Raw genomic sequence first — 18,799 nt, 5'->3', positions numbered from 1 at the left:
GGTAGGCGGCAGCCAGGTAGGCGAGGCCGGGGGTGTGGTGCGGCAGAAGTGCGCGGTGGGTGTGACTGCGCAATAGCATCACCATGGCCCCGCCCCCCTCTGTGCATTGTTTCAATTGCCGAAATTGCAAAACGTGGTGGGGGGGCCGCACGGGTGTGTTTTAGCGCAAGTTCGGGAGTCTCCCGGACTTTCTGTAAGAGTAAGCAAGTATGCATAAAAGACCCAAGGTTGTGTTTTCCAACTGTTATTCCTTTCCTTTATCATCGGTGAGTTCAGAAAGTCGTGTTCTTCATAGAAAAGGAATTTTTTGGATTCCGCCACTTTTTCTCCAGCCTATTTTACTGTGCCCTCCTTGCCTGTGGCACACTGTATTCAGCAGGGCACAGACAGCAAGAGAGGGAGCCCAGCCAGCACAGTAAAGTGTTTTTTTTTTGTGACGACGCAAAGTGTGTGACGTCAAAATGTCACGCCACTCAGTCTATGGGTGAGATGTACCAAATGTAAAATTGCTGTAAATCCTCCGAAAACTGCCATACGCATTATTAGGGTTTGCAGCAGATAACAGAGATATCGCTCAGCTGTCCCGTCAAGATTTTAATGAAGAATTCCGCCGGTCAGGATGAACGGTAAGCAGGCGATAATGTATGTTAATGATCGCATAGCAAATGTGGTGATGAGGCTGAGAGAGACAGGGTGGGGTTGAGGCTGAGATACACAGGGTGGGTGATGATGAGGCTGAGAGACACAGGGTGGGTGATGATGAGGCTGAGAGAGACAGGGTGGGTGATGATGAGGCTGAGAGAGACGGTGGGTGATGATGAGGCTGAGAGAGACAGGGTGGGTGATGATGAGGCTGAGATACACAGGGTGGGTAATGATGAGGCTGAGAGACACAGGGTGGGTAATGATGAGGCTGAGATACACAGGGTGGGTGATGATGAGGCTGAGATACACAGGGTGGGTGATGATGAGGCTGAGAGACACAGGGTGGGTGATGATGAGGCTGAGAGACACAGGGTGGGTAATGATGAGGCTGAGAGAGACAGGGTGGGTGATGATGAGGCTGAGAGACACAGGGTGGGTAATGATGAGGCTGAGAGACACAGGGTGGGTAATGATGAGGCTGAGAGACACAGGGTGGGTAATGATGAGGCTGAGAGACACAGGGTGGGTAATGATGAGGCTGAGAGACACAGGGTGAGTGATGATGAGGCTGAGATACACAGGGTGGGTAATGATGAGGCTGAGAGATACAGGGTGGGTAATGATGAGGCTGAGGGAGACAGGGTGGGTGATGATGAGGAGGCTGAGAGAGATAGGGTGGGTGATGATGAGGCTGAGAGACACAGGGTGGGTGATGATGAGGCTGAGAGACACAGGGTGGGTGATGATGAGGCTGAGAGACACAGGCTGGGTGATGATGAGGCTGAGAGACACAGGGTGGGTGATGATGAGGATGAGAGACACAGGGTGGGTGATGATGAGGATGAGAGACACAGGGTGGGGATGAGGCTGAGAGAGACACAGGGTGGGTGATGATGAGGCTGAGAGACACAGGGTGGGTAATGATGAGGATGAGAGACAGGATGGGTGGGGATGAGGCTGAGAGACACAGGGTGGGTGATGATGAGGCTGAGAGACACAGGGTGGGTGGGGATGAGGCTGAGAGACACAGGGTGGGTGATAATGAGGATGAGAGACACAGGGTGGGTGGGGATGAGGCTGAGAGACACAGGGTGGGTGATGATGAGGATGAGAGACACAGGGTGGGTGGGGATGAGGCTGAGAGACACAGGGTGGGTGATGATGAGGCTGAGAGACACAGGGTGGGTGATGATGAGGCTGAGAGACACAGGCTGGGTGATGATGAGGCTGAGAGACACAGGGTGGGTGATGATGAGGATGAGAGACACAGGGTGGGTGATGATGAGGATGAGAGACACAGGGTGGGGATGAGGCTGAGAGAGACACAGGGTGGGTGATGATGAGGCTGAGAGACACAGGGTGGGTAATGATGAGGATGAGAGACACAGGATGGGTGGGGATGAGGCTGAGAGACACAGGGTGGGTGATGATGAGGCTGAGAGACACAGGGTGGGTGGGGATGAGGCTGAGAGACACAGGGTGGGTGATAATGAGGATGAGAGACACAGGGTGGGTGGGGATGAGGCTGAGAGACACAGGGTGGGTGATGATGAGGATGAGAGACACAGGGTGGGTGGGGATGAGGCTGAGAGACACAGGGTGGGTGATGATGAGGATGAGAGACAGGGTGGGTGGGGATGAGGCTGAGAGACACAGGGTGGGTGGGGATGAGGCTGAGAGACACAGGGTGGGTGGGGATGAGGCTGAGAGACACAGGGTGGGTGGGGATGAGGCTGAGAGACAGGGTGGGTGGGGATGAGGCTGAGAGACACAGGGTGGGTGGGGATGAAGCTGAGAGACACAGGGTGAGTGATGAGCCTGAGAGACACAGGGTGGGGATGAGCCTGAGAAACAGGGTGGGTGATGATGAGGCAGAGAGACACAGGGTGGGTGATGATGAGGCTGAGAGACACATGGTGGGTGGGGATGAGACTGAATGACAGGGTGAGTGATGATGAGGCTGAGAGACACAGGGTGGGTGATGATGAGGCTGAGAGACACTAGGTGGGTGATGATGAGGCTGAGAGACACATGGTGGGTGGGGATGAGGCTGAGAGACAGGGTGAGTGATGATGAGGCTGAGAGACAGGGTGAGTGATGATGAGGCTGAGAGACACAGGGTGGGTGATGATGAGGCTGAGAGACACAGGGTGGGTGATGATGAGGCTGAGAGACACAGGGTGGGTGATGATGAGGCTGAGAGACACAGGGTGGGTGATGATGAGGCTGAGAGACACAGGGTGGGTGATGATGAGGCTGAGAGACACATGGTGGGTGGGGATGAGGCTGAGAGACAGGGTGAGTGATGATGAGGCTGAGAGACACAGGGTGGGTGATGATGAGGCTGAGAGACACAGGGTGGGTGATGATGAGGCTGAGAGACACAGGGTGGGTGATGATGAGGCTGAGAGACACATGGTGGGTGGGGATGAGGCTGAGAGACAGGGTGAGTGATGATGAGGCTGAGAGACACAGGGTGGGGATGAGGCTGAGAGAAAGGGTGAGTGATGATGAGGCTGAGGGAGACAGGGTGGGTGATGATGAGGCTGAGGGAGACAGGGTGGGTGATGATGAGGCTGAGAGACACAGGGTGGGTGGGGATGAGGCTGAGAGACACAAGGTGGGTGATGAGGCTGAGAGACACAGGGTGGGTGATGATGAGGCTGCAAGACAGGGTGGGGATGAGGCTGAGAGACAAGGGGTGGGTGGGGATGAGGCTGAGAGAGACAGGGTGGGTGATGATGAGGATGAGAGACACAGGGTGGGTGATGATGAGGATGAGAGACACAGGGTGGGTTGTGATGAGGCTGAGAGACACAGGGTGGGTGATGATGAGGCTGAGAGACACAGGGTGGGTGATGATGAGGCTGCAAGACAGGGTGGGGATGAGGCTGAGAGACAAGGGGTGGGTGGGGATGAGGCTGAGAGAGACAGGGTGGGTGATGATGAGGATGAGAGACACTGGGTGGGTGATGATGAGGATGGGAGACACAGGATGGGTAGTGATGAGGCTGAGAGACACAGGGTGGGGATGAAGCTGAGAGACACAGGGTGGGGATGAAGCTGAGAGACGGGGTGGGTAAGGATGAGGCTACGAGATAGAGGGTGGGTGATGATGAGACTGAGAGACATGGGGAGGGGTGAGACTGAGAGAGACAGGGTGGGTGGTATAAGGCTGCAAGACACATGGTGGGAATGAGAGACATAAGAGATGGGATGAGGATGAGAGACACGGGGTGGGTGAGTATGAAGATGAGACTGAGAGACTCGGGGAGGGGTGAGGCTGAGAGACACAGGGTGGGGACGAGGCAGAGAGACACAAGGTGGGGATGAGGCAGAGAGACACATGGTGGGGACGAGGCTGAGAGACACATGGTGGGGACGAGGCTTAGAGACACAGGGTGGGGACGAGGCTGAGAGACACAGGGTGGGGACGAGGCTGAGAGACACAGGGTGGGGACGAGGCTGAGAGACACATGGTGGGGACGAGGCTGAGAGACACGGGGTGGGGACGAGGCTGAGAGACACGGGGTGGGGACGAGGCTGAGAGACACGGGGTGGGGACGAGGCTGAGAGACACGGGGTGGGGACGAGGCTGAGAGACACGGGGTGGGGACAAGGCTGAGAGACACGGGGTGGGGACGAGGCTGAGAGACACGGGGTGGGGACGAGGCTGAGAGACAGGGTGGGGACGAGGCTGAGAGACACATGGTGGGGACGAGGCTGAGAGACACATGGTGGGGACGAGGCTGAGAGTCACAGGGTGGGGACGAGGCTGAGAGACACGGTGTGTGATGATGAGGCTGAGAGACACATGGGGACGAGGCTGAGAGACACATGGTGGGGACGAGGCTGAGAGACACAGGGTGTGTGATGATGAGGCTGAGAGACACATGGGGACGAGGCTGAGAGACACATGGTGGGGACGAGACTGAGAGACACAGGGTGGGGACGAGGCTGAGAGACACAGGGTGGGGACGAGGCTGAGAGACACAGGATGGGGACGAGGCTGAGAGACACAGGGTGGGGACGAGGCTGAGAGACACAGGGTGGGGACGAGGCTGAGAGACACAGGGTGGGGACGAGGCTGAGAGACACAGGGTGGGGACGAGGCTGAGAGACACATGGTGGGGACGAGGCTGAGAGACACAGGGTGAGTGGCTAGAAACTGATTGGTTGCTATGTGCAAATTCTCCTTTTGTCCACTTCACTCTTTAGGAGACTTGATACATCTCCATTAAATTCCCAGAAGGCTACAGTATGGCAGTATTGTGCTTTGTTACATTGTTGCACCTTTAGTATGTGGCGCTGACTTGTACCTTGGTTTAGTTACAGCTTCACGTTTCTGGGATACTGATCACTTTGCTCCTGCATTTCACTGATTGGTCCCCCTGCCAGCAGACAGCTACCATGAACCAATCGGTGAGAGGCAGGAGCACGGTGATCAGTATCACACAATGTGAAGCTATCCCATTATAACAATTGCATATACATGTGTTCTGTGCTTTCAGACTAAGGGGGAGATGTATCAAACCTCTGAGAGAGATGACGCGGAGAAGTGGCAACCAATCAGCTTCTACCTGTAGCTATCAGTCAATGAAATGACCGTTATAAGCTGATTTTTTTGCTATGGGCCATTTCTCCATTTTATCTCTCTCCGAGGTTTGATACGTCTCCCCCCTAACACTTTGCAGACAGAATTTAACCTTAAATGTGCATTTTATGATCCTGGAATATGCATTATGGATGGGTGTAGCATAAGAATGATAATAGTTGGTTTGTTTTTCCCCAGCATCCAGGATGGCTCAGTGGTACGAGTTACAGCAAATCGATACCAAATTCTTGGAACAAGTCCACCAGCTGTACGATGACAGCTTCCCCATGGAGATACGACAGTACCTGGCACAGTGGCTTGAAGCTCAGGACTGGTAAGAGATAGCAATGTATCATATTGGTAATATTACACGTATTTGTTTATTTTTGGATATGCGCATTGCTGTAACATATGGTGGATGTCAGGCTGTGAGCAGTGCAGTTTTTTGTTGTCGATTTCCGATGAACTAATCACTTTTTGTTATATGTGATTTAATTTCATCGTATTTATAACTGCAATGCTTCCATTCCATGAAATATCCTTTGTAATGATACATGGTAGAAGATCACTGCCCATTGGAGGAATTATCCTCCTGTTTCCCTATAGAGTGTAAGCCTGCGAGCCGTGCCCTCTGACCTCTCTGCCTGTCTGTTATTACCCAATCCCGTCTTATTACTGTTTTGTTCCTAATTGTAAAACCCAATGGAATATGTTGGCACTATATAAGTAATTGTTGGGATCTTGTCCTCTTTGTCCTTGAACCGTATTTATCCCGGATTCCCTGAGAGCCTGTCCTGAGGTGGGAGCAGGTGATGTCCCTGTGTGTCACCGTACAGGGAAAGCATCACGTGATCTACCCGGCACGCTGCCACGGTGACATTCTCTCAGCTAATAGTGGGTTTTGTCTCTGCTATTATTCTATACCAGATAGAGACACAACTCTTATTAACAGCCTGATAACACAGGGCTCGATTTCATTCAAAGAGAATTGAATAGCGCCGGGAAGGAGCTCCCAGAGCTATTCAATTCTGCGCGCTGTTAGGTTGGGGAATGCCCATTCTCCCCCCCTTGCGCCTTAAACGGGGTGTTTAGTCGTATTCTCCGACTAAAGTTCCCGGCGCGATGCTGTTTCCACCGCGCTAAGGGCGGAACACAGTATCGCGCCTGTACTTTTGTCGGATTTCTGCTCTCATCCCAGGAGGAATGCGAGAAGAAGTCCTTAGTCAGGCTTAGCAGCGCGATGAATTGAATAGCTCCGGGAGCTCATTCCTGGCACTATACAATTCCTGTTCAATTGAAACGAGACCATATACTGCATTGTCAAAATCAAACATATCGCCCAGTACTGCGGTTCCTCCTCTGATTCTTAGGACAACCACTAATGGGCCTGTTTCAGCAAGAATCGCAACTGCGATTATGCCCGTTTTTTGCGTTCTAAGCATGCGTATGCATCGCAAGTGTGCGTCAGGCCGCGATGGTACTCGATGTTACCGATGATTTCGCAGTCTTGCTAAGTATTACAGATCTGTGTAAGGTAAAGTGGACGTCCTTATGTCGTGCTGTGACGGCATAGTGATCGCAAAGGATTAGAATACTATCGCAGTGAGACTATTGCGTAAATACAGCTTCAATCCTTGCTGAATCAGGTCCTGTGTCAGAATTGCGTTGGCGTATTTATAATGGGTGCTGGGTGTGCGCGGCCTCCCTTGGCCCCAGGCGCCCATGTACGCCGCACACCCAGCACTCATAGTATATTTACCTTGTGCCAGCAAGCGGGTCCCTCCTGCCCGGTGCCATCGTCTCAGTGACATCTTCGGGAAGTTGGTGCTGTGCTGTGACAGCAAAGACTCTGCGCCAGAACCTTTGCTCTCAGACCCGCTTGCTGGCACAAGGGAAGATGTGGGGCTGGGGCAGAGGGGCTGCTGCACATGGGTCCCCTCGGGCAGTAATACGCCCCTGGACGTGAGACCCTGCATGTGTAGCTTTTCCACTCACACTTGTATAGGCTGCGGTTTATAGACGGCAAGCGATGAGGGGTGAAGTGATTTGAGAGGACTTCTAGATTAGGTGAGTCCAGGCTGATTACAGCGGTCCGACTTCATGCCCCCCCTCCATGAAAGTACCCACTTGCCGTTTCGTGTTTTGTTTGGCGAGAGTGAAAGGGCATGCAACTCCAGGCAGGCAGTGGCCAATGGCAATTCTAGGGGCAAGCAAGCTGGGCTATTGCCCTGGGTGCTGCGGCATGAAGGCGCAGCCACAGTCACCCCCCGCCCAGCACAAGTCGCCCGCCCATTCTTGCCCACCTCCATATATAAGCTACAGCGGTCACGGCACCATATATACAAACAGCTGCGGCGCCATACCACTGGGAGTCCCAGTCTCCCAGAATGCCTCCTAACGTTGTCACTCATGGTATTCTGGGAGCGGCCGCTGGAAAGAGAAGACTAAGGAGCAGCAGCAAAGCGGACGGACCCACCTGCCTTCACAAGGTAAGACTTAGGCAAACGTGCCCCCACCTCCACCTGCTGCGTGTGCAATTACTATTACTAGACTCCACAATGTAAACCGGGACTCCATGTCGACATGTTCATTATGGCAACATGCACAATGTCCACTTGGAATTGTCGACTTTGACATAAAATCAACTTGTTGCAAAGTTGACAAGACATGCTAACCCTAACCGGTTTCCTGGCGCTAAGACTGTCAACATTATGGCTATATATAGACAAGATGTATGTCGACATTTCTTACCAATTCGACATTGTGATGTCTATTCAGTCATTGTCAATATGGTGACTGCATACCGCGCAAGCTGGATATTATTTCTTCTCGTCCTCTTCTCTCGGCCTCCCCCATGACTCCCCCGTGACTCTGCAGTTGAAGGACCTCTTTGCTGAAGTTGGCACATATCTGCGGAAGTCTGACCCTGCAGAAACACCTCAAACAGAAAGTGAAAGGATGAAGAATCTGCTTTGCTTGTGTTCTTGTTTTTGTTTAGGTACGTTGTCCTTGAATTTAAGTAACCTCTGCACTTATTTGTGCTTTTGGGTGGGTGCAATATGACTTGTCTACATTCAGAATGTGGACACCAGAATATCGACAGTCAGAAGGTTGACGGGGTCATTAGGTCAACAATCAGTATGTAGGCACGTATTTAGGTCAGGGGTGGGAAACCGTTTTTCTGCAGAGGGCCATTTTGATATATATAATATTATTTGCGGGCCCGTTGCAGGCCACGCCCCCTCCATGTGATGACTCACGGGGGCGGGGTCACAATCACCGGTGATTACAGCAATACCTGGAGCATCCTGAGGATGCTTCGGGGAGCTGTGAGGGCAGCGGTGTGACCATCTGAAGTGTCCTAAGGACGATCCAGGTGGCAATGTTGCGTAGATTCTGGCTGCATGGTGCCATTCTAGACACCCTGCTAGCCAGATGAGGCTCTGAGGGCCAGACCAAATGTTCGCGAGGGCCTTATACAGCCCCCGGGCCTCAGGTTCCCCATCCCTGATTTAGGTCAACATGGTTAAAATGTCAATGTATGTTTTGTTTTGTTATTTTAGCCTAACCCTTAAAAAATACATGTGTTGACATTTTGGTGTCAACATGTTACATGTAGACATTCTGAACATGTTGACATTTTAACCATGTCAACCTAAATGCATGTCTACATAGTAATGACCTTGTGAACATTCTCACTGTCAACGATCAGAAACTGTTGACATTAGCATCAGGCATTGGTCAAAGGGCCTGTTGCTAAGCAACAGCACCCAGAACGAAAAGAGATGGCGTTACCTCCCCGTATACGATCCGCTCAGATAAATATAATCCCAGGAATGGGATCAGCTTTGTGCTTCGCTGAACAAATGTCTGTATATTGCGTGAGACTAATTTTCTAATTCTCTGTATGTTGCCGTTTCTCACGTATACATTCTTTTAGTGGTCTGATTGTGTTAAAGGGCCAGATGTACTAAGCTTTGGAAAGTGATATATTGGAGAGTGATAAACTACCAGCCACTCAGCTCCTAACTGTCATGTTACAGGCTGTGTTTGAAAAATAACAGTTAGGAGCTGATTGGTTGGTAGTTTATTGCTTTCCAATTTATCACTTTCCAGAGCTTAGTACATCTGCCCCAGAAAGGAGAGTCTTTGCTAGGGGAAATATTGCACATACCAGACTGGCACCCGTGGCACATTTATTATGTTGTGCGTTAAGTATCTTTGCGTCACACCGCCCAAGTCCTCCGCCCACAACAGCTTCCTTTGACCCTATTAGCAGCAGTTACAGCTACCATGTGCTAGGTGCGGGAGATCCTGCTGAGTTTGGCGTCCATTTTGTGTACGCACGACTCGCAATATGGTGTAACTTTGGCTACACACCCACAGGATAGATCTCTTCACCCGCCCAGTAATGCCCATTTAGCTGTCTCAGAGAAACGTCCGAGATGGGTACAGCTCTGAATCATCCATAAGTTCGCAATGATGTGTAGGCAGCGCGTTGCGCGAAGTTTGCTAAAAAAATCGCCAATGCGGCCGCGTTCGGACTAGTGTACGATTCACAATCGGGCCCAAAATGCATATTGTAGTTATCAGCGGATTTGTTACTGCTACTCTCTTACAGGTAAACGCTATTTACCATCACAGCTTGGTTTATGATTTTTAGACAGAAAAGTAGCATAATATCCTCTTAACAAAACCTGTTCACTAAAGAAAACAAACTAGCGAAAGTGTAATTATTTATAATGTGTAGCGACTGTTCGGAATAGATTTTAACCAAGAGTCTGCGGGGTTCATGTAGAGTTGGACATAATCTCTATTTGTATTATTATTATTTACACCAAAATTGTGCAAAATGTGCCCTAAGCTGGCTACAAAAAAGACGGACGTGGCCCTATTTTGAGGCCGATCACTTGTGGGTGCTTGGTCCCAGATGCAGCCTGTGAGCGGATAAGGATGATGCTCTGCGGCCACTTCTGATTGGCTGAATCCCTCCCACTTACGCAAAATGTATAATAACGTAGGTACTGCAATCTATTCTTCTTATTACAGCCCGCAGCTACTGTATATAACATTTATACAATTTATCCTTTCAAGGGAGAGGCGATAGATGTGTGTATTGATTTGAACTCGTGAAACTTTTATTTTGTATTTGAGTCTTGTTTGAGTTTCCTTTTACATGGCGAATATGGATTAAATACTTCATAACAGACATGTACTACATTGTGGGCGGTATTCAATTAGTTCCGCACATGCAATAATGTTCCGCCTGACGGACTTTTCGCCTACATCACGTCTATTGGCCGCGGAAACTTATCATGCGCGTCCCCACTATTCGCCATATTCAATTACAATACAGTGACACGCGAAGTCAGAACAGCGGAAAGTGGTGTCAGAATTGGGGAAATCAGCCTCAACCCCCCAAAAAGATGCAGAAACATTGGGGTTCAATGTAGTAGTGCCCAATTAGTCCTAATAAAACTGTTTGGGGTACTTAAATTGGTACAATTGCCTCTAATTTGCGTCTTTACACAAGTGGTGAAGAATAGCATAAAGCTGTATGTTTTGGAGAAAATTAGTCCTGGTAAATTTGGGGTACCTGAAAATGGGTGCATGCATATTTTAATGTCTCTAAAGTGAAGTTTTTAAAAAAGTTAAATTCCTCCGTCATAAAAGCACCTGTAATCCCAAAACACTTGGACCCTTCTTAGAGCACCCCCAGAACCCTATTTCGCTAGTTTTTGAATTTGTTCCCCCACTTTTTTTTTCTTTTTCGCCCCCAAAAGTACTTTTTTTGGTGTATTCTTAATTTTTTTTCTGGAATTTTTTTGACGCAGTTGTCCTTTGGGAAAACTCTCCAGAATTTCGCCAGTGTCTGCATTTACATAGCGCGGTCTTTGAAATGACAATTAGAAGCTGATTGGTAGCTTTGGGCAACTTCTACACTTTATCTCTCACCACGGCTTGATACATCTCCCCCTGAGGGTGGTAATTAGGGGTTAATGTACATAAATGGAATTGTTTGATGATGTTGGAGCTAATTAATAATGGGGATTATGTAGGTAATTATTGTAAAGGTGTTAATTATATTAGTTACATTGAGTTGTTTTGATGATGCTGAAGTAGTTAATACTTTTTTTGAGGAAGGGCTAATTATTGAGAAGGGATTGATATTGTAAAGTAAAGTAATTAAATATACTCTTGGCACTGTATGGCAGTCCGAACTCCTCTGTATTATATGGATGGCACTGATGCTTTTTATATTGTGTGGTGGCCACTGATGCTCTTGGTATTTTATATAGTGGTCACTAATGTTCTCTGTATAATATGCCGCTCTCTGTGATTTTCTTACATGGTGGTCACTGCGATGTTCTCTGCATTGTCTTGCAGACACTGTGATGTTCTTATATGGTGGTCACTGTGATGTTCTCCGTATTATATGGCGGTCACTGTGATGTTCTCTGCATTATCTCGCAGACACTGTGATGTTCTCTGTATTATATGGTGATCACTGTGATGTCCTCTGCTTTATATTGCAGTTACTGTGATGTTTTTATATGGTGGTCACTGTGATGTTCTCTGTATACTATGGTGGTCACTGCGATGCTCTCTGTATTATATGGCAGTCACTGTGATGTTCTCTGTATTATATGGCGATCATTATGTTGCTCTCTGCAATATGGTTGTTACTGCAATGCAGTATTTCAAGGAAAAGGAAATATCACTAAATATTAACCTATTTTAGGGAACATGCTTCAAACAACGTGTCTCTTGCAACAATCCTGTTCCATGGCCTCCTGTCCCAGCTGGATGATCAGTACAGCAGGTTTTCTTTGGAGTGCAACTTCTTGTTGCAGCATAATATTCGGAAAAGCAAACGTAACCTACAGGTACTGTACATATATGCATTTACACTTGGTCATTGTGCAAATGTCACAATTAGCCGCATAGTACAAGTCTGTTTATGCTGGTGGATATAAGAGCGTTAAAAGGGATTGGTTCAAAAACACCTAAACAGGTTTCTATTTAGATTTCTTTATTTACTTTTGTAATCTAAAGTGGGAGAAGCTTTTTGACCTTTGTTTTGTAGTCTCATTTTGCTTTGTGTTTGCCACCTGATGCATAATTAGATTGTAGCACTTCATGTACAGATTCAGGGACTCAGTTGCATAGCATTGTCACTAAAGGTGCCTACACACCTAGCAGATATATCTGTAGATGACGGTCGTTCAGACATACCGCTGGTGCACACTGGTCGACGGGCTCCAGATATATTAGCCGATCAATTGATCGGTCAATATATCTGTCAGTGTGTAACCAGCTTTATATGCATTTTCGGGGAAAAAAAAGACACCCAACACTAGCAGAGTAGAACTGGACCTGGCGACTCTCTCACACCAGGCAAGTCGCACTGCGCGGCATATTGAGGCTAGATGTATGAGGGCACATCTGTAAGATATAGACCCCCAGCACTAGCAGAGTCTCATGGGACCTGGCACGCCGAGTGGGGCTTTTTGGTACGACTGCAGCAAAGATGTGTAAGGCCCAGTAGTGGCTCCAGGAGTGGGCTGCAGCGCAATCCAAATTTCAAATAGGGAGCCACACCCAGGGGCGTAGCATGTAGCCATGGCATGTGTGTGCTACCGCAACCCCACACCCCCAAGTGTGCCAGGTAGGGGCATGTCCAGCATGTAGGGGAAAATGAAAGAGAAATATAAATAAACATTAGGGGCAGTATCAAACTGGGACATAGAGGGCTAGATATATTCTAACCCACTAAAGAAATTCCTCCAATTTAAAAATAAGTCACACAGTAGTGCCCACAATTCACATTATGCCACACGGTAGTGCCCCGTATTCACATTACACCACACAGTAATGTATTTTATTCATGATACGCCACAGTAGTTCCCCTTATTCACATTATGTTACACAATAATGGCCACAATGCATGTTACGCCACACGTTAGTGCCCATTAATTCGCGTTATACCACAGTTTTGGCTATTTTGTCACATTATGCTACACAGTCCCCACAGTTCATATTATGCCACAGTAATGTCCATAGTTCACATTATGCCCCAGGAGTGCCCCTTATTCACATTACACCTAACAATAGTGCCCCTTATTTACGTTATGCCCCAGTAGTGTCCCTTTTACACATTATATCACAGTAGTGCCCCTTATTCACATTATACCTAACAATAGTGCCCCTTATTTACGTTATGCCCCAGTAGTGTCCCTTTTACACATTATGCCCCAGTAGTGCCCCTTATACACATGCCATAGTAGTGCCCCTACTAGTCAGGCATGACCTCAGACTCACTGCTTAGGCTTCTCCCAGTCACGGGTGCCCCGACCCAGGCTCTCAGCAGCAGCAACACCCGGCTCAGGCCTCCCCTCAGCAGCAGGGACACAGCCGCCATGTTCTCTTCTCCGTGCAAACCGGGCCGGCTGACGCCAGGGCCAGGATGGTAGGTGGGACCCACCTCAGAGGCGGAAAAAAGGAGAAGCCGGGGGTGATGATGGGAGGGGACCGCCTCCTCCTCCCTCTTAGTTATTGCCTGTGGCTCCACCCATCCTCCCTTCTGTTCAGTCCCAGAGCCGGATTACGATCCCACAGGGCCCTATGCAAAATACCGCCTCAGGCAGTGGCGTATCTATAATAAGTGCAGTGTGTGCGGGGCCAGGGTCCACGGTCCATACTGCACCCATATTATTTTAAACTTAACTGTCCGTGGTCCCGCGTCGGGTGTCAGCGCTTCTCAGAACACCGGAAAATGGCCACCGCGGCCATTTTTCCGATGTTCTGTGCATGCACAGTAGACTCCGGGCATAGTGCCTGGAGTCTACTGCGCATGCATAGAACCCCGGAAAGTGGCCGCCACGGCCATTTTTTCCGGCGTTCTGCGCATGCGCAGTAGACTCCGGGCACACTCTAGTGCCCGGAGTCTACTAAAGCTCCGGTGGCTGGCTAGCCGCGTCAGTCGGCTGCCGGCCACCCAGGAGAGAGGAGGGGGCCCCGCACGGGAAGTGCACACGGGCCCCCTCCTCTCTTAAGACGCCCCTGGCCTCAGGGCTCCATATTAATGTATATATAAATACATACAGTGTATAGATTTATCACACAGTTCTGGGCAACCACCTGCTGATGAGCTGAGCCTGAAGCACACATAAAGAGATCAGTGCATCCATACTGGGGGCGTGGTGTGGCCGCAGCCACAAGCGCCGCTCTGCCCATACCATGCCCCCTGCCTGGAGGCACTGATCTCTGTGTTTCAGGCTCAGCTCAGCAGGTGCTCTGCCCTTCGTCAGATGCTGATCTCCGGCGCCCTGGCCAGAGCAGGCGCCAGGAGCAGCTGCTCCACTGGAACCACCCTCGCTACTCCCCTGGCCACACCAACTGCCAGCGAGTCCTGGACAGCAACGTTTGGCAGAGTTTGGAGTGGCAGTTGGTGTGGCTCCCATATTTGAATTTTGGACTGTGCTGCATCCCCGCCTCTGGAGCCGCCACTGGTAAGGACACACGTGTAGATCCCATTATGAGACATATTATTGGGTAAATGAGACTATTACCGGTCAAACACTGACTTGGAATCTCATGTAATGCATCCTGGTCTTCTCCTTGTTCTTCATTACTTAACAGCAGGAGATGATGAATGCAAATAAAAAGTTGATTTAACCCTATTAAAATGCACCATACTATCTACTGTATACTGTATACTACATACTTGATCTGTCCTCTTTTTCTCAGTAGTTGATTTTAAGTAACATGTGCATGTTTTACTTTCTAGGATCATTTCCAAGAAGACCCCGTACAAATGGCCATGATCATAAACAGCTGCTTAAGGGAAGAAAGCAAAATATTGGCCAATGCCCACTTATATGCCAAGGTATTGTAGCCACTTATATGCCAAGGTATTGTAGCCACTTATATGCCAAGGTATTGTAGCCAAACAGAAAGCGTCAGAATTCCCCATGATAAATATCTCTCTGCGCTTACTTTTACGCTTCTTTATGTTTTTTCTTCTTATAGAATATATTGTTTTCTCCCTTTTGTCCAAACGTACTAAGCTGCATATACATTGGACTGTGTGATATACAATGAGTTGGGGGTCGATGGCACCTGTGCTTCAGGAGTTGCTGAGAATGACTGTGGGGCTCATGCTGAGACTGAAACGCATTTGCCTCCAAAGTCGAACGTATAAAATGTGTTGGGTGAAAAAAAAACACACAATTGCGCGCATAAGCAAATTTGCTAAATTCCCAGAGATGCCGGCAGGTCTGCACCAGTGGCACAGGCTCCGGGTGTACTTCAGGCATATGTAAAACTGAAGTGGGATAGAAATGATGCACTCGCCACAGTCTTCCACCCCAGCAACGGGAAGAAACCACCTGAAGTAGAGGCCCTGGAACGGGATGCAGTCAGGAAGCCAACGGTCGAAATGCCGACCGCCGGCTTCTTCTCGACTGTCTAATCCAGGCAGGGGTATACTGCCAGGCGTTGGAATCACAACGCCTGTCATTTTACCTACGCCGGGAGCCCAACGCCCGGCATACCGAACGAAGGTAAGCCGAGCGGCGGGTGCAATTAGACCGCGCTTTAGGTTAGGCGCTCTTGGAGGGGACTTGGGGTTAGGCACCCCCCCGGGAGGGTTAGGGTAAGGGGGGGTTAGGGTTAGGCACGCCCCCCCGGGAGACTTAAGTTTAGGCTGCAGGGATGGAGGGGTTAGGTTTAGGTACTTACAGAGGGGGTTAGGGTTAGGCTCTTGGGGGGGAGGTTAGGGTTAGGCACCCCTAAGGGAGGGTTAGGGGGGGAGGGTTAGTAATAGTCAAAATACTTACCTGTCGGGATCTTGTGTTACTGGTCTTCAGGCGTCGGGATTTGAACCCGATGCCGGGTTCATACCGATCCCCCCTGGAACAGGGGTTACGTGTAACGGTACGGGGCAGGGAGTGGGCGGCTGGGGCGATCCAGCACGTGCCGGGTCCATTTACTAGTGTGTAAATATAATTGCAGTTCCCTCTTTGAATTGTCCATAATTAAAGAAAAAAAGTTGAGAGAGTTTCTAAGTGACAAGATACCAGCATTCATTCATGGACTGACCTGCTACATTGTGTAATGATTGTCCTCTGCTTATTCTCAGACATTGGAACAGCTAGGAAGGTGACCCGACAGGGGAAGGGGCGCCATGCAAAACATTTCAGGGCCCAATGGGGCCCCTAGTTTATCAGTTGTATTCCACTGACTTACAATGTTCAAAGGCAAATTTTTGATCTTTGAATGCACAGCATGGAAATATTGCTTTGTTATCATATCCCATAACAGTCCTTAATGTATTCATCTTATGGGCTAGTAGAGTAGCTACATTGACACGTGTCTTCCTTCCAGAATCAGGTGGGCAGCACCCAGACGACGGTAATGGTTGACAAGCACAGAGAGCTGGAGAAGAAGGTGACCGACATAAAGAACAGGGCACTCGTAAGTTTTTGAAAATAAATCTATATACTGTACACACAGCTGAAAGGGATAAAACAGCATTTATGTGTGTGCATTTATATATGTATGTATATGTATGTGTGTATTTATATATGTGTGTATATGTATGTGTGTATTTATATATGTGTGTAATGTGTATATGTATGTGTGTGCATTTATATATGTGTGTATTTATATATGTATGTGTGTATTTATATATGTATGTGTGTGCATTTACTAAGAAATATTCTTATATCCTGAATACAGTTTTCGCCTCTCTAGTAATGTAAGCGTATAGGGAGAACGTAAAGCACTTTAGGTGGGAGAAGACTAATCCCTCTGCCACCTTACACACAGCAGTGGACCGTTCTTGAGGCGCTCACCCCAGCCGGCGCTGGTAACTGTCGCTTCCTTAGGGAATATCGCATTTATTGCAGGATGTGGATAGCACTGATTGGGGCGGCTGCCATGGCTTGACCAGGGTTCTGCCACTTGGGAAGAACGGTTTATCCACAACAGAGGAGCTAATGTACATATATTGCTAGCACTCATGTTCTCTCATTTTCTATTTCTTAAAGGAATGCAAAGTTCTCCTTTTTGATTTCTCCATTTTAATACATATCGTAATAACTATGAAGTGTAAGCCTGTGAGCAGGGCCCTCCTACCTATATGTCAGCCTGTAATTACCCAGTCTTGTTTTATTACGATTTGTTCCCAGTTGTAAAGCGCAACGGAAGACGCCGCGCTGTGTAAGTGGCTGTTATTAATAATAACTCTGGTGCATAGATGGAGTTTCACCCAAAACACATTATCTCATACAAGGAGAGAGAGAAAATACCAACCAATCAGCTCCTAAGGCTGGGTGCACACTAGGCGACTCGCCAATGCGACGCCCTATGGTATGACAGCACGATATATTGGGGCGGTCAGTACACACTGCACAATCCGGTGAACGACTGCCCAATATATCGTTCAACCTGCACCATTCCCCTTCCTGGCGTCGGCAGCTGGGTCGCTCCATCTGCCGACGGAACGACCCCAATGTCGGCGCATGGAAGCACGCATAGTGCATACACTCTAGACGATCCAGACGATAGGTCAGTCCAATTTGTCATATCATCCTAGAAATCGTACAGTGTGTACCCAGCATAACTGTCATTTTTCAAACACAGCCTGTAGCATGACAGTTAGGAGCTGATTGGTTGGTACTTTATCTCTCTCCAAAGCTTAGTACATTTCCCCCACAGAGCGCAAACTGCATTCATCCTCACCTTTTGAGACCTCTTTTTGCCATACACAACATATTGTCATTCCTTATCTTCACAATGGGGAAGTTTTTACAAAAGTGTTTTTGTTTTTTTGTTTTTTATCAAAAACCACGTCCACCCAAAAGCTCTCAAGTTCTCCCCCCTGTCCAATAACATCCTCACCCTGTGCAGTTAGTTATGCTTTATTATTTTCTATAGTATACTGTATGCTTTGGGGTATATTATTTACTAAAGTGCAGGTTTTCAGAAGTGGAGGTGTTGCCCACCAATCAGATTCTAGCTATTATCTTCTATATGGTGCTAGACAAAAGTGAAGTAGAATCTGATTGGTTGCTATGGGCAACATCTCAACTTCTAACAACCTGCACTTTAGTAAATATACCCCTTTGTCTCAACAGACGCTACTATGTAACCAGTTCATGAAGCAATGATTAAAGGGTTCTGTATTTCTGGAGAACTCGGTTTAATAATGTGTCATTCTATTTCACAGGAGGTAGAACAGGATGTTAAGAACCTCGAGGACCTACAAGATGAATATGATTTCAAATGTAAAACTATACAAAGCAGAGGTGAGGTTGGAAACAATGAAACTTGAAATAATATATTAGGGAACCTCATGGGTTGAATTCAGTCATCGGCATGTAGAGGGGTCTTACGGATATTGCCCTGCATTCATTATGTTCTTATACGGTCACCATGATCTCTTGCACCATTATAGCCATAATTATAGGTAGCATTGAGCAGATGATGCAGAGTTAGACACAAGTCAGTATTTCGGATGGATTTTGCGTGTTTCCGCACTTGTAATGTTCTGGA

The 18,799-nt window shown here is 48.5% G+C and overlaps 1 protein-coding gene across 1 annotated transcript; it reads left to right on the top strand.

The window, feature by feature from the left end:
- Nucleotides 1-581: 581 nt before the first annotated feature.
- Nucleotides 582-18,552, top strand: LOC148439584 (signal transducer and activator of transcription 1-like; the record flags this gene model as incomplete). Its single annotated transcript, XM_088464539.1, has 6 exons — nucleotides 582-626; nucleotides 5,438-5,573; nucleotides 11,982-12,126; nucleotides 15,030-15,128; nucleotides 16,628-16,717; nucleotides 18,474-18,552. Coding segments are annotated over exons 1-6 (556 nt in total), but the record flags the coding sequence as incomplete, so codon positions are not given.
- Between the last annotated feature and the right edge of the window lie 247 nt (nucleotides 18,553-18,799).

The sequence above is a fragment of the Taudactylus pleione genome, unplaced genomic scaffold (assembly GCF_031769625.1).
Source record: "Taudactylus pleione unplaced genomic scaffold, aTauple2 ptg001683l, whole genome shotgun sequence".
Lineage (NCBI taxonomy): Eukaryota > Metazoa > Chordata > Amphibia > Anura > Myobatrachidae > Taudactylus > Taudactylus pleione.
Note: the sequence above shows the minus strand (reverse complement) of the source record. Positions and strands in the feature narration are given on the sequence as shown.